The sequence below is a fragment of the Marmota flaviventris genome, chromosome 10 (assembly GCF_047511675.1).
Source record: "Marmota flaviventris isolate mMarFla1 chromosome 10, mMarFla1.hap1, whole genome shotgun sequence".
Lineage (NCBI taxonomy): Eukaryota > Metazoa > Chordata > Mammalia > Rodentia > Sciuridae > Marmota > Marmota flaviventris.
Window position 1 is genome coordinate 15,887,230 of NC_092507.1, and position 14,314 is coordinate 15,901,543.

At 60.8% G+C, this 14,314-nt stretch overlaps 1 protein-coding gene across 3 annotated transcripts in view; it reads right to left on the reverse strand.

The window, feature by feature from the left end:
• Positions 1–14,314, reverse strand: part of Hspg2 (heparan sulfate proteoglycan 2) — a 90,445-nt gene that overhangs the window by 41,017 nt on the left and 35,114 nt on the right. For all 3 annotated transcript variants that reach the window (XM_071617451.1, XM_071617452.1, XM_071617450.1), the window contains exons 6-29: positions 14,013–14,173; positions 12,497–12,625; positions 12,023–12,274; positions 11,830–11,949; positions 9,789–9,920; positions 9,484–9,628; positions 9,238–9,389; positions 8,998–9,144; positions 6,198–6,361; positions 5,543–5,722; positions 5,266–5,462; positions 5,012–5,159; positions 4,086–4,213; positions 3,739–3,825; positions 3,603–3,661; positions 3,404–3,471; positions 2,470–2,610; positions 2,184–2,360; positions 1,834–2,013; positions 1,626–1,744; positions 931–1,042; positions 714–827; positions 505–632; positions 92–178 (exon numbers count right to left, since the gene is read on the reverse strand). In XM_071617451.1, coding sequence (XP_071473552.1) covers positions 92–178; positions 505–632; positions 714–827; positions 931–1,042; positions 1,626–1,744; positions 1,834–2,013; positions 2,184–2,360; positions 2,470–2,610; positions 3,404–3,471; positions 3,603–3,661; positions 3,739–3,825; positions 4,086–4,213; positions 5,012–5,159; positions 5,266–5,462; positions 5,543–5,722; positions 6,198–6,361; positions 8,998–9,144; positions 9,238–9,389; positions 9,484–9,628; positions 9,789–9,920; positions 11,830–11,949; positions 12,023–12,274; positions 12,497–12,625; positions 14,013–14,173 — 3,327 coding nt within the window. The remainder of the gene's footprint in view (positions 1–91; positions 179–504; positions 633–713; positions 828–930; positions 1,043–1,625; positions 1,745–1,833; positions 2,014–2,183; positions 2,361–2,469; positions 2,611–3,403; positions 3,472–3,602; positions 3,662–3,738; positions 3,826–4,085; positions 4,214–5,011; positions 5,160–5,265; positions 5,463–5,542; positions 5,723–6,197; positions 6,362–8,997; positions 9,145–9,237; positions 9,390–9,483; positions 9,629–9,788; positions 9,921–11,829; positions 11,950–12,022; positions 12,275–12,496; positions 12,626–14,012; positions 14,174–14,314) is intronic.

Below are 14,314 nucleotides of genomic sequence, written 5' to 3' on the forward strand. Positions count from 1 at the left end.
CCTGGTTCCTCCTGGACAGGACGGTGGGCCCACCTGAGGACTCCGGAGGAGACCCCTCCTACACAGCTTCACCTTCCCGTCCCTGCCTCACCTCTCACAGTGGCGCCCGCTGTGGCCTGGCGAGCACGAGTCACAGGTCGGGTGGCCGTCGGTGTCCAGAAAGCAGGTATGGGCAGCCCTGAGAGCATGGGGCAAGTTTCCCGTGAGGAAGGCAGCAGGGCCTCCTCTCCCCAGGGACCCTCCCTTGGACCCAGGGAGGAGAGGGAGGAAGGGCGCATGCTCAGAGTTCCACGAGCACCATTCTGCTCAGCTGTCACACAGGGGCTAATGTGGGGTGCTGTCCCCGTTCGACAGATACAGTGGAGGCTCTGAAGGTGAAGCGCATCTTCCACCAAGTGACAGGTCGGGAAGCCTAAGACGGGTTTAACCTCTGCCCCTCAAGAGGACCCAGAGGGAGGGAGTGTGGCAGGGGTGGTACACAGGAAGGGCAGGGGCGGGACGCACTGGCCAGCAGCAGGGGCTCCATAGCATGGGCACGGCTGGCAGTCCTGTGGCGTGCCCCGCTGGGCATCCCCGTAGTATCCTGGCTGGCACTGCTCACACCGGGGGCCCACTGTGTGGTGCTGGCAGCCCTGGAGGGACAGAGCACTGGTTGAGGCCAGGTCCCTGAAGGCCACAGATTCCTGGGGTGGAGAGGAAGGGGCGGAGCTCACCTGGCAGGCACCAGTCTCAGGCTCACAGACCTCCGAGTGGCCGTGGCAGCTGCAGCGTTCACAGGTGCCCAGGTAGAGGCCGCTGGGCATGCGTGTGTAGCCTGTGTCACAGTCCTGGGGACAGGAAGATGGAAGGGGTATGAGGCTGGGAGGGCCTGGGGGGGTAGGGGGAGCACATTGGATGGGGCTGCTGGACAGGTGCTGGCCTGGAGCTCACCTGGCAGGACGGGCCCCGGTACCCAGGCGGGCAGGTACAGTGCTCCACCTCCAGCGCAGGGTCCTGGCCAGTGTCCTCAGGCACAGCCACATCCATGCTGATGCCAGAGATCCTGAGCACGACAAGGCCACTGAGTGAGCCACTTGCTCTGGGCCAGGCAAGCCTGGGGTCCTACACTTGATGGCCTCGTTTGTGCTCCAATGTCACAGTGCTGTGCGGCCCTGTCCAGATGCCTGGCTCCTTCCCCAGCAGCTGCCTGGGCCCAGGCGAGTGGCTCACACCTGCAACTTTCTCCAGAGAAGTACCCGTCCTTGCCCAGCCAGGTTACACCCCAGCTCCCCAGGTGACCAGTGCCAGGACTCTAAGTCCGAGGCCTCTGTGGGGCAACTGACCTGCCAGAGCTCCCTTCCGGGAGGCAGGGCCAGACTCGACCAGAGCCACATCCCTGCTTGGTCCCTCCCTCCCTGTGGGCTCACCGTGGGAATCACATGCACCCGACTCCAGTCCCTGACTAGAGCCAAGGCCCGCGAGGGAGGCGGTCAGTATGAGCTCCGTTTGACAGACGGAGAGAACAAGGCACGGAAAGGCCACGTGGCCTGTAAGTGGCAGAGCTGGCTGGCGGGCTGCGCCACGATATACCAACTGGAGGACAGCCCCCTCCTGAGCCCCGGTCCTCCTGCCTGGGCCCTAGGCACCTGCTCTCAGCGGGCTGCTGGGTGTAGGATGCTCGGACCAGGAGGGCATCGATGCCCGCCAGCGCCATCAGCAGGTGCTCCCGTGTGGCCGGCTGTCCGTCAGGCCTCTGCCAGGCTTGCTGTCAAGGAAAGGACAAGTTGTTTAACGGCCGACTTCCCAGGGGCCTGTCCCCACCCGCCCCAGCAGGGCCCCGCGCAGGCGGCTCACCTCCCGGAAGGGCACAGTGAAGGCGCTGGGCTGGCCGGGGCCGGGCTCCCGGGCACTGTGATGCTCCAGGACAATGCCGTTGCCCTGCAGCACCACCAGCGGCTGCCCGTGCAGGGGCGCAGAGCCCGGCTGGGGCCGCTGGGTCACTGTGAAGCGCAGCTCTCCTCCGTAGGAGGTCACCTGTGACACGGGCAGATGGGTGCTCAGCGGAACCCCCGCCACCACCCCAGCCACCTCTCCCAGGCAGGGAATCTCCTCCTCCTCCCAAGACACCACGACCTTCTAGCTCCCAATCCTGGATCGTGCTGTTTCTGATGCTCACTTCCTTTTCCCTTCCCACCCCTGCCCACCTTGTCCCCCCGGAAGCTCGAAGGGAGGCTCCAGAAGTAGGGTCCAGACAGGAGGCTGTGGAAGGAGGAGAAGGCCAGCTCCCCGGGCATGGGGGACGAGATGCCCTCGCTGGTGGTGTGGGTGCCTGCGGCGTCGGTCAGGCTGAAGTCACTGGGCTCCGAGGAGGCCCCCAACACCTGCGAGAGGAGAAAGGGCCGCAGTGGGGCTGTGGCCTGAGACCCGTCCTCGGTTCACCGCCCTGGGCCTGTCATCCTGCCCGCTGGCCGCCCACCCGCGGCTGGCTACCTGGGCGCGTCTCCAGGAGGAGCTGGTGCACTGGCGGCTGACACCCATGCAGAAGCACTTGAGGCAGCCGTCGGGGTTCCGGGCACTCAGGTGGAAGGAGCCGTCGGCACACTCGTTGCACAGACGCCCTACCACGTTGTTCTGCAGGCACAGAGCTGGGAGCTGTAGGACAGCCCACGGAAGGGGCTGCCTGGAGCTTCCAGTTGAATCGTCCCAGTCTAGATGGGACCCGAAGCCCAGCAGAGTCATCGAAAGACAGATTGTGTCACCGCTATCTGAACAATACCTCTCCGGTTAACAGAAGCTTATGCAACCCTCTCCCCCTTTTCTCTCTGCCTTCTAGGGGGCTCCCAGAAAAGTTTAGATGTGAAACAGACAATTTGATTAAAATCACTGCTGTTACAATTTATGGAGTGTTGCAGGCACTGGGCTAATTTCTCCCCAGTCATCACCTTACTTACACCTGAGTGCCTCCACAGGTAGGTACACTATCTCCAGCTTTGGAGGGAACTGAGGGGACAGGAAATGACTGCTCAAGGTATTAAAGACCTGGAGTGCCTGACTCCAGAGTCTCTTCTCCACTGACACTTGACTCTCCCACCCTTATCGCAAGTGACTTCTTTTCTCAGAGCCTCCGTCTCCTGGTAACTTAGGGATGATGGCACCTGCACCACCGTCTCAGCGTGAAGACTGACCGTGCGGTGGGGACAAGGGCTTAGTGCAGACACGACAGCACAGGCCTGCTCCAAAGACAGCTGGAGCCTGACTCCCTAGCCAGTGCTGCGGCCGGAGGCCAGGCCACCTCTCAAGGTGTGGAAGACCAGACTGCCAGGCCCATCAGCCTCCACAGGCCAAGGTAGGGGAGGACGGAGCTTCCTCCTCCCTTGCCCGGCGGAGGTGCCAGGCCCCGGCCTGGGTGGGGTGGCGTGCGTACCTTGCAGCGGCAGGCTTCTCCAGCGGTCCCCACGCTGCCCCGCTCATCACAGCGCACAATCTCCTGGTCTGGGGACACGAGGTGGGTGTTGGCAGGGCAGGCTGGGGTGGGACACGGTTAGGACAGGCAGACCCTGAGGATGCTGGGGTTTGGGCTGGGCTGCAGGGGGAGGTGTCGGGGACGTGGCCGCCATACTCACTGGTGGGCCTGCACTTCCCGCCAGGCTGGATGGGGTTGCCCTGGTAGCCAGGGGCACACCTGGGGGAGAGCGGGAGGTGAGCAGCTCTTCTGCGCCCCACCTGTACAGCCCACCTCCCGCCGCCGGCTCCCCTCACCTCTCACAGCGGCGGCCTGTGTAGCCGGGGGCACAGGCGTCACAGGTGGCTTGGCCATCAGTATCCAGAAAGCATGTGTCAGAGAATCTGTGGGTGTCAAGGGGGCAGCGCATGGGGCAGGCTGGGGGCCAGGCCCTGCACTCCCCTGGGGAAAAGATTACCGTCCCCATGGACATGGTACGCTGTGGGGCACGATGTTGCCCCCGGCCCACCTGTTCCTGATCTGCAGTGACGCCAGGAAGCCAGAAAGGGAGAGTGAGAGCCAGAGGCCCAAGCACAACTCAGGGACCAGTCTCCCCCTCCCTGCCTAGAGCGCGGCCCCAGCCCATGCACGAGCCAAGTCTGACCTGCGGGAGGCATCGATGTACGGGCAAGGGCAGGGCCGGCAGGCGGTGGCCGTGGCCTTGGTGGCATCCCCAAAGAAGCCAGCTTTGCACTTGTTGCACTGGGGTCCCTCCGTGTTGTGCTGGCAATTCTAGGAGGACAGGGAGAAGGAGGGGCTCAGGGTCTGCGGCAGAACTGGCCAGGGGGCTGGGTGGGCCTCGGAGGCCGCCCGGCTCGGCCTCCCCCATCGGGATGGAAGTAGTTAGTCCACAGCTTTGCGGAGTGTCTAGCGACGTCCTCTCACCGATGACAGGCTCGCCCCCCACGGCAGCCAGTCTCATAGGTGGTTCCAAACGCCTACTTTATAAGGACCCAACCGCCACCCGCCTCCACTCTGCACCCACAGGCCAGATCTGCCCCTGGGGGCACGCAGTCCTTTGCCCCTGGAGGGTGCTCAGGGATTTGAAGAGAGCAGTTCCGCCCGCCTCAAGCCTTCTCTTCTGTCAGCACCAACCATCGAAGTTCCTCTCTGTTCTTTTTCTTAAATATTTTTTAGTTGTCAATGGATCTTTAATTAATTAATTTATTTATATGTGGTGCTGAGGATCGAACCCAGGGCCTCACACATGCCAGGCAAACGCTCTACCTCTAAGCCACCACCCAGCCCCTCCTCCACTATTCTTAAGAAATAAAGTTGGCATCTACCCCTTTTCCTTGGGGATGCCCCTGGAAGACCCACACCCCACACAACTCTCTCTGGGATCAGTCTGATCAGGGGGGAAGGGAATGAGAGCTTCATGTCCCTTGTCTGGACACTGTACCTCTGTCCATGCATCTAAAGGCCATGGTAGTTTGTCTAGCAGTGATGCAGGCACAAGGGAGCCTCACACCTGCCCTTGCCCCTGCCCCCTTCCCCCTCCAGCGCCAAGTGCCAGCGGGCCCTACTCACCAGGCAGTGGCCATATACAGGATCACAGGAGCTGGCATGGCCATTGCAATTGCAGCCAGAGCAGGTGCCCAGGTAGGGCCCACCAGGCACCCGGGTGAAGTGGGCATCACAGCTCTCGCAAGACAAGCCAGAATAGCCGACGGGGCACCTGTGGGGGCAGGATTGAGAGGGGGCTGTGGAAATGTCCAGGCCCGGCTGTCTCTCCTCCGCCCTTGTCAGGGTCCTAGGGGTCCCCGCCAGGCCAGGTCAGGCACCTGCACTCCTCCACGCTGTGGGCACGGCCGTGGCTGGTGGGATGGGTGACGGTGGTGTCCATGGTGACGTCGCTGAGCCCCGCGCTGGCCATCTTGGCGTTGTAAACCGTCTGCAGAAGCACGGCCTCCAGGCTCCGCAGCACCTGCAGCATCTCTGCCCGCTGCACGGGCCGCCCGGACTCGTGCACCCAGTGCTCCTGGTGGCAGCAGAGTGGAAGAGTGACACGCCAGTACCTCCCAGCGCACCCCACCTGCCCTTGGCTCAGGTGCCCCTCACCTCAGAGAGCTGGACTTGGCGCTGGTTCACGGCCCCGGGCTGGGTGGGCTTGTGGCCTCGGGAGAGCAGGCGATGCCCGGCACCCACCAGGACCACGTCTGGCCGCTGCACTGGCTCCAAGAGGCCACGTGCCAGCTCATAGCGCACCTTGTAGCGCAGGGAGCCACCATAGGAGTCCACCTGGTGGACACAGGGCAGATCAGTGCAGGGCAGCTGTGGGCATGTGATGCCCGGTGCCCCTCCATGAGCAGCCGGCCCGGCCTCTGGCTCCTCCCCACTTCTGCTTCCCTGTTGCTCCCAGAGGGCTTGGTGCTGAGCAAGGAGGCAAGAGTCCAGCTCTGCCTCTGGGGTGCTCAGTCCGTGGCAGCAGCTCCGTAAGGCTGTGCCCAAGGAGGCCAAGGCGGGGACGCTCACGCAGCCTGGGTTTGACTGTGGTCAGGGGAGGCTCCCTGGATGAGAGGATGCCAGCCCTTTCCCGAGGCTGAGGAGAGTGGTGGGCAGAGATCCTGCCCTGCATGAGGAGCTGCCGCCCAGGGCTGTGCCAGGGCCCGAGCCACCTTCCCCTGGCAGCAGACGCTACACCAGCAGAGCACAAGTGGGTTCGGAGGACGGGAGGAGCGCTCGGCCTCTCCTGCGCGGGGCAGCCTGGCCGCACCTTGTTGCCCAGGAACTGCTGCGGCAGAGACCAGAAGGAGTCGTGGATGAGGAAGCGGCGCGACAGGTCCACCAGCTGGAACTCCTGCAGGGCGGTGTCGATCTGCAGCTGCGTGGAGGACAGCGGCGGCATGCCAGGCTGGGAGGGCATCGTCACGTTCACACCTGCAGGGGCGAGGGCGGGCTGAGGGCCGCAGCATGTGCCTGAGAACATTCACCTCGAGGGGCAGGAGTCTAGAAGGGTGGGCAGGTTCTAGGGGAAACCCGACTTAGAGAAAACTGTGGTCTCTCTCCCAAGTTAAAAAAAAGCATGAGAGTTTGCCCTTCTAGTCTTGACTTCCTCCCGAAGATTCCATCAGTGCTCCCCAGGCATACTCCGGGAAGGCAGAGCCATTTTGGGAACTGCAAGATCAATGAAAGGTCAGCAGCGGGACTTCTCAGAGCCTTTTGCTTGGTAAGAGATTCATGGACTGTCAGGCTTGGGACAGCCCAGCGGGGGCAGTAGAGAGCCACGAAGGACCAAAGACCAGGAGCCCAAGCCCTGGCTGCACCACGCTCCAAATGTATGAGTCTGAGCAGAGGCCTCAGTTTCCCTGCCTGTAATATGGGGCTAACAGTGGCCCATCTCTTAGAATTATTATGAAGATAAAATGAGCAAATTTAAATTGATTTCAAATGCCTAAAAATAGGTGCACCAAAGGGGTGATTAAAAATTGGCGCGCCCTAGTCATGCATGGTGTCACACCATGCATGTGGTGTCATCCCAGCCACTCGGGAGGCTGAGGCTAGAGGATAGCAAATTTGAGTTCAGCCTCAGTGACTCAGCAAGATCTTATCTCCAAATAAAATATAAAAAGGGCTGGGGTTGTAGCTCAGTGGCAGAGCGCTCACCTAGCACGTGTGAGGCACTGGGTTCGATCCTCAGCACCACATATAAATAAATAAAATAAAGGCATTATGTCCATACACAAATACAAAAAATAAAAAATAAATAAAAATAAAGGGCTGGAGAAGTACCATGTTGGTTGGTGGACCTCTAGCAGATGGGGAGCCCGTTGCTCCCCAAGGCCGTCCCCGCTGGCTCTGGACAGAGTTGTTTTTTTTTTTGTTTTGTTGGTACTGGGGATTGAACTCAGGGGCACTCGACCACTGAGCCACACCCCCAGCCCTATTTTGTATTTTATTTAGAGACAGGGTCTCACTGAGTTGCTTAGCACCTCGCTTTTGCTGAGGCTGGCTTTGAACTCATGATCCTCCTGCCTCAGCCTCCTGAGCCGCTGGGATTATAGGTATGCACCACCATGCCCCACTATCTGGACAGTTTTGACTCTTAGAAAGTTCTTCCTTACACTGAATCCACATCTGTCTGTCAAAAGCATCAACACTTGATCCTGAACATGGAGAAATCCAGCCCCTTGCGCAGAATGACCACACTGGCCCTTCTTCTCCTCCCCTGGGGATGTTTTCAGGGCCCCTCCTCCTTCTCAACCTCCACACACAGGCCACCTGCTTGGTTTGGAATCCTCGCTGCCCTGACCATCCACATTCCAATCAGATAGCCCTGGTTTCCTGCTCTGCCTGTAAATAGTGTGTGACCCCGTGAAGCCTGACGGCCTCCCGCCTCCTCTGGCCTCCAGCTTTTCATTTGAAATCCCCAAACAGCCCTGAGCAGCAAACACTATTGGCGTTCTCTGATTGGCCACGTCAAGCCAAGGTGCCAAGTGCGTGCTCAGCAAGTGGGGCCGTTAGTGGTCTAGACACACTGGAGGGCAGCTGTGGGAGGCTCCATGCAACCCTCTGTGGGTCCCCAGCTGAAGAAGTAGCACATCAGGCAAGATTCATTGGGGGCTCAGCGCACAAGGAGCGACCCCTAGACCTGTGCGCAATTCTCCACGCTGCAGGAAGGGAACAAGGCTCGGCGAGGACGGGCTGCCTGACGTCGGGTGGCAGATGGCACCACTGAGACCTGAACCCAGGTCAGCTTGATGTCCGGTGTCCTCTTCGCCGCCCAGCCAACCGCTGTCAGAGTGACAGAGGGTTAAGTTCCACTGCTGGCCTTTATATTTGGGGAAAAAGTCCCAGAGGAGGAAAATGACTGGCGCACTGTCACCCAGGCAGTAGAGCAGGGCAGCCCTGGGCTGGGAAGAGGCCAAAGCCTGGGCTGTCATATTCCAGTGACCCCCGGTCCCTCTCAGTCTCAGAACAAGGTTGTTGAGAACGAAGATGACACAATTACCAAGTATCGACTACCTACCTGCCTGGGACCAAGTACTGTCCTAAGTGACCTACATGACCGACCGTCAGGCCTTAGAAAAACCTAGGAGTGACTGGTGCTCCCCTATTTATAACCTAATGATGTGTCTACTTATTATTTTGACATGGGGTCTCAACAAATTGCCCAGGTTGGTCTCAAACTTGCAATCCTCCTGCCTCCATCTCCGGAGTAGCTGGGATACAGGCGTGGTGGTGCAGGCTCACACGCCCATTTTGTAGATGGACAGACTGAGACACAAGCTGGTATGGAGACCAAGGGCGCGTGGGCAGCAGGACGCGCAGCAGGAGACTGCCCCCCCCCCTTCTCCATGGCCGGGAGCGTCCCGGGCCAGGTGTGGTGTGGCTTTTCCTGAGTGTTTGCTTTTCCTGAGACGCTTCCCTTGCGGGGCTCAGTATTTCTTCAGCAACCCCGTGTCCCTCCCTGCCCGCTGGTCCTGGTCTGTCTGACACATACTGGCCCCCACGTGCCCTCTCTGTGTCCACCGGGGTCTGGAGCCACGCCCCACAGCACCCGCCCCCACACGCACCCTTGAAGTCGTGGGGCTGGTCAAACCGCAGCTGGATCTGGTCCCGGAAGCGGCTGCTGCTCTGGCACACACTGGTGACCCCGAAGCAGAAGCAGGGCAGGCAGGAGGCGCTGGGCTCCAGGAAGAAGTGTCCGTCGGGGCAAGGGCCTGTGGGGCGGCAGGGCAGGATGGCAGTGAGCCACGGGCAGGGGGCAGGTGACCCTTCCCGCCCCACCCCCACCCCCGCCCGGGCAGCGGCACCTCGCTGGGGGATGAGCTCCAGGACTCCGTCGGGGATGCCGAACACCATGCCTCGCGCGTTCATGGCCTCACAGGTGTAGGCGCCCTGGTCTGCTTCCTTCACATCGTGGATGGTCAGTGTGCCACGGCCACCCTCGGTGGTCATTGTCACCCTGGTGGGCCCAAGACAGCAGTGGGTCAGGCCTGGGCCACTGGTGGCACTGCTTCTATACTCTTGGCACCCCCTACTTGGGCCCAGAGTCACACCTGGGATGAGAGGGGATGTGGCCCCAGTTGAGTCTCCAGTTGATGATGGGGGTGGGGACACCAATGGCCACACAGGTGAAGGTCACTGTCTGGCCCCGGGAAGCCTGGATCAATTCCTGGGGAGGGGTCACCACCTGGGGAGGCACTGGAGAGACGGGAGCAGGAGTGAGGGGTCGGAGGGGTGACATGGAGAGGAAGGGTCCCCACGGAGCCCAGGGGGGAGGGGCAGTGGCTGGGCCTGGAGAGGGGCCAGCGGAACCCTGCCCGGGGCCAGGCCTGCATCTCGCCCCCAGGTCCCTGCTCACTGCAGCCAAACTCGTCGCTGCGGTCGGGACAGTCGCTCTCCTCGTCACAGTGGAAGCTGGCAGGGATGCAGGCGTTGGTGGAGACACAGCGGAACTCCGTGGGTTTGCACACATCCTCAGAGTGACCGGCAGCTGGGGGACAGAGTGGGTGGTGTGGGCACCAGGGCACTGCCCACAGGCAGCTCCCCGTCCCCTACCCACCTCAACACCCTCCTTGCCACCTTCCTCAGAGGTCCCCAAGGTCACTATGTCATCTCACCCTGGTGAGCTGCCCGCACCAGGCCCGGCCACTGCTGCCACATCATGGCCAACAGTGTCATGTCCAGCAGGACACAGTCACAAGCCTCCACCAAACAGCTCCTTACACACTCGCCTCCACCACTTACTCCACTGCATTCCCCAAAACGGACCCTACCCTGCACCTCAGTCAGAGCCCATCGTGTCACCCAGGCTGCTGAGGTGAGGATGTTTGTCCTGCAAAGGCTCATGGGTTGGGACTCTGGTCCCAGTGTGGTGATGTGGACCTTGAGCTGGGGCCTAGGGGCTGGGGCTGGGGCTCAGCGGTAGAGCACTTGCCTAGCAAGTGGAGGGCCTGGGTTCATCCTCAGCACCACATAAGAAATATATATATACAAGAAAGGTACTGTGTCCAACTACAACTAAAAAATAAATATTAAAAAAGAGGTGGGGCCTACTGGGGGTCCTTGGGCCCTCGTGGGGGAACCCTGGGAGGGACTGCGGGAGCCCAGTCTCTCTCTCTCTCCTGTTTCAAGATGTGAGCTCTTCCTCCCACACATGCTCCTACATCTGCTAGGAGATGATGCAGCCAAGGGGGGTCCTCTCCAGAGCCCACATGATGCTGGTTGGACTTTCAGCCTCCCAAACTGTGAGCTAAATAAACCTCTTTTCTTTATAGCTAGCCTGCCTCATGTGCTTCATTATAGTAATGAAATACAGACCAACACCCAGACCTCATATATTCAGTCACCCTCTGTTACAGAAGTGCCACCTTGAATAGACAAGACCCTCAAAGAAGTTGGCACCTGCAAATATAGGTAACCCATACTGCTCTCTCTATGAGCCTCCCCATCTGGGTAACTGTCAGATATCAGCAGTGTCCAAAGCATTGGCAAGAGGAATAGGTGGTGGATAGACGGCAGATGGGAGACAAATGGATGGAGGGTTGGAAGATGCAGAGAGGACGGGGGGTGGACGGTGGCTTGCGTGGGAGGGAGGACGCTGGGTAGTGGTAAATAACTGGCTGTGGCTCTGGGTGGCAGATGACAGGCAGGAGGCTGGGTGAATCGGGGGGTAGATGGTTGAACGAATGACCAGATGGGCCAAGAGCTGGATGATGGGGGAGCAAATAACAGAACCAGCCTTAGGTGAGAAACCTCTAGGCCTGTACCATGGTCCGACTGTGTCCGACATTCACGTGTTAGAAACTGAATCCCAACCCACAGCCCCGAGAGGTGAGACCCTGAAGAGGTGACTAGGTCCCGAGAGCTCTGCACTCGAGCATGGGCTACTGCTACCATCCCAGGCGTGGGCTGCTATGAAAAAGGATGGCTGGTCCCCTCTCATTCTCACTGTGATGCCTTCCTCCACGTTAGGCTGCAGCGAGGAGGCCCTCACGGGCTGTGGTCCCTCAGTCCTGGATTTCCCAGCTTCCAGTGCTGTGAGTTCTCTAAACTGTTTTTGCTTATAAAGCACCGAGTCTCAGGTGATCTATTACAGCAGCGGAGAATGGGCAAAGCCAGCCCATAGGGGAAGACTCTGATGCACACACACATCAAGGTCCCCATCATCAAGGGGACCAGGCAAATCAGCCCTCAGTCATTCATCTGACTCCCGTGCAAGCTAGGAGCAGAGACTAAAGACCACAAAGACTAAAGGTAGGTGCCCAGAGCAGGAGTCCTCACTGCTTGATGCCTACGCTGGGGCCTACAGCATCAGGGAAGGTGGCACCCTGTGAGGCAGAGGTGCGGCAGGACTGGGCTGGGGTGGAGCAGGGGTGCCCCCCAGACCCTGGGACACTCACGGCAGTCGGCCTCGTCCGTGTGATCCTCGCAGTCAAAGTCGCCATCGCAGCGCCACAGCTTGAGGGCACAGTGCCCATTTCCACAAGCGAACTCGTTGGGCTCACAGGGTGGTGGGGGCTCTGTGGGCAGCAGGTGGGGTTCAGCAATGGCTCTCCCAGCGCCCCACGCCAGACCCCCGCACCCCTCGCTCACCGCAGCCCAGCTCGTCGCTGCCGTCCTTGCAGTCCTCCTGCCCGTCACAGAGGTAGTCCTTGGGGATGCAGTGCCCACTGTGGCACATGGCCTCTTGAGGCCCACAGGGCACGGGGCTGCCTGGACTGGGCAGCAGAGGATGGGGAGCAAGGGTCTCTGGTGGCCTCCGTGTGGGGGCCGCCTCTGGCCAGTGCAGTTGAGGTGTCGCCTCCACCACTGATGGCCCGGGGCCCAGCTCTGGGACAGGCTCCTCTGTGGACAGAGCCCTTGGTGTTGAGCCCCACGTCCCTCAGACCCTCCCTCACCCCTCAAGCCCACTCCCTGCCACACCTGGCACCCCAGCCCCGACTACCGTCACCCTTCCCTGTCTCCCTGGGCCAGCACCAAACTCTCACAGCCCCAGATCGACTCTGGGACCCGGTCATAGGCACCTGACCCTCCACAGGCCACCTGTGTCCCCAGATAGTCGCTCACCACAATCGAGCTCATCGGACATGTCCCTGCAGTCAGGTCGCCGGTCACAACGATACTCCAGGGCCACACACTCGTTGTAGCTGTGGCAGGCAAACTCGGCCTCGGTGCAGACCCTGGGGAGCTGGGGCACTGTGGGGGTGCAGGGAGTCAGGGCGGCAGGCGGGAGGCTGCGGGGCGTGCGGCAGACGGCACGGCACCGCGTGGCTGTGAGTGGGCTTGGGCGCCCACCATCAGGCCACTGTGGCAGACACGACGGGGACAGGAGCACTCGGTGGACACACCCACAGCACGCACAGGCACGGGACAGTGGCAGTGGCCTCGCCCACCCCCACGTAGATCTACACTGACATGCCACACACATGCAGGCACTGCACGCACACAGCGGGCCACAGCCTGGCCAGCAGGGACAGGGAGGGCGAAGGCAGCCGCAGGCTCTGCCCGGCCACTGGGCCTTCGCCCTTCTCTCCCTCTGCCCGTGACATTCTCTAGGTGTCCCGCTGGGCCCCAGCTGGGCTCACACTCTCACCTGGTGTCACTGCAACCCCCACAGCGGCCAGCGGGGGTGGGGGGGTCTGTGCTGGAAAGGAAGGTGTGGTCAGCAGCCATCCCACCCGGGGCCTGGCGCTGAGGGCCCGGCCATCCCACCCTCCGCCTCTAGCCAGGACTGGTTGAAGCTGGGTGAGGAGGGCGGCCCAGCCATCTTCAGGCCCGGGTCAGGGGATGCCAACCAAGCAAGCTTGGTCCTGGGGGCAGTGCAGAGGGTCATAGTTCACTGTTCTTCTCCTGGTTGGGCTAAGCCATGGCAGGAACGGAGTTTGTCCTGTTCTGGGTTCCACTGAGTCAGAGGGAGGTGACATGTTGGAGCCTCTCCAGAGAGGAGATGGCTGGGAGTCAGAGCTGAGAGGAAGGAACTAGAACTCGCATACGGAAGACTAGACTGCGGTCAAAATGGGAGTCCGAGTCGTGACCCTGAGCAGGAGGGCCAGGCTTCCAACACCTGTACCACTTTGGCCAGTTTCCTGTTCTCTCCAAGCCTATTCTCATCTGGTCACAGGCTATGGCCACAGGGTTTGGTTTCCATTCTCGCCTCTCCACTGTCTGCCTGCACAGTGTGAACGAGCCCCCTCCTTCCTGCGCCTCAGCCTCCTCATCTCCAAAACATGAGGACGCTGTTTCCTAGGGACTGCTAAGCAGCCTGGATGCAAGGGCCCGGCATAGCCTCGGTGCTCGGGAAACAACCGTGGCTGAATGCAAGTTTGTGGTGGTGTGGTCAGTGGACAAATGTCTGCACGGAGTGGGCAGGAATGGGGTCTGGTGGGTGCAAGTTGAGCACGTAGTGTTCCACCCCAGCCGACACCCCACAGGGCCCATGGGGCAGCTCAGGAGGTAGTGAGCTCTCTGTCCCTAGTGGAGGACAAGCCGAAACCAGGAAAGCTCACAGTGGAGACACCAAGAGGGGACTCACTCAAGTCTAAGAAACCAGAGCAGGTGACCCCAAGTCCCAGAATAGGCTCACCTGTGCCCAGGCGTCGGAACTGGAATCCTTGGGGGGAGGTGACATAGGAGTCGATGGAGCCCCTAGAGATGACCGTGTGCAGCACTTCCTGAATCTGAGCCCCGTCTGCATTCCCTTCTGAGCCCACGTCCAGCTCCACGAAGACCCAGCCGTCCAGCTCCCTGGGGTGGGAAGGGGCAGGGGGAGAGAGAGGCCTGTGTTCTCGGCTTCTCCATTCAGCCCCGCCAGGCCCAGGCTTCATCCAGCACAGCCTGGGCCCAAAGCAGGGCCAGTCAGTGTCCAAATTCCCCGCCTCCAATTCC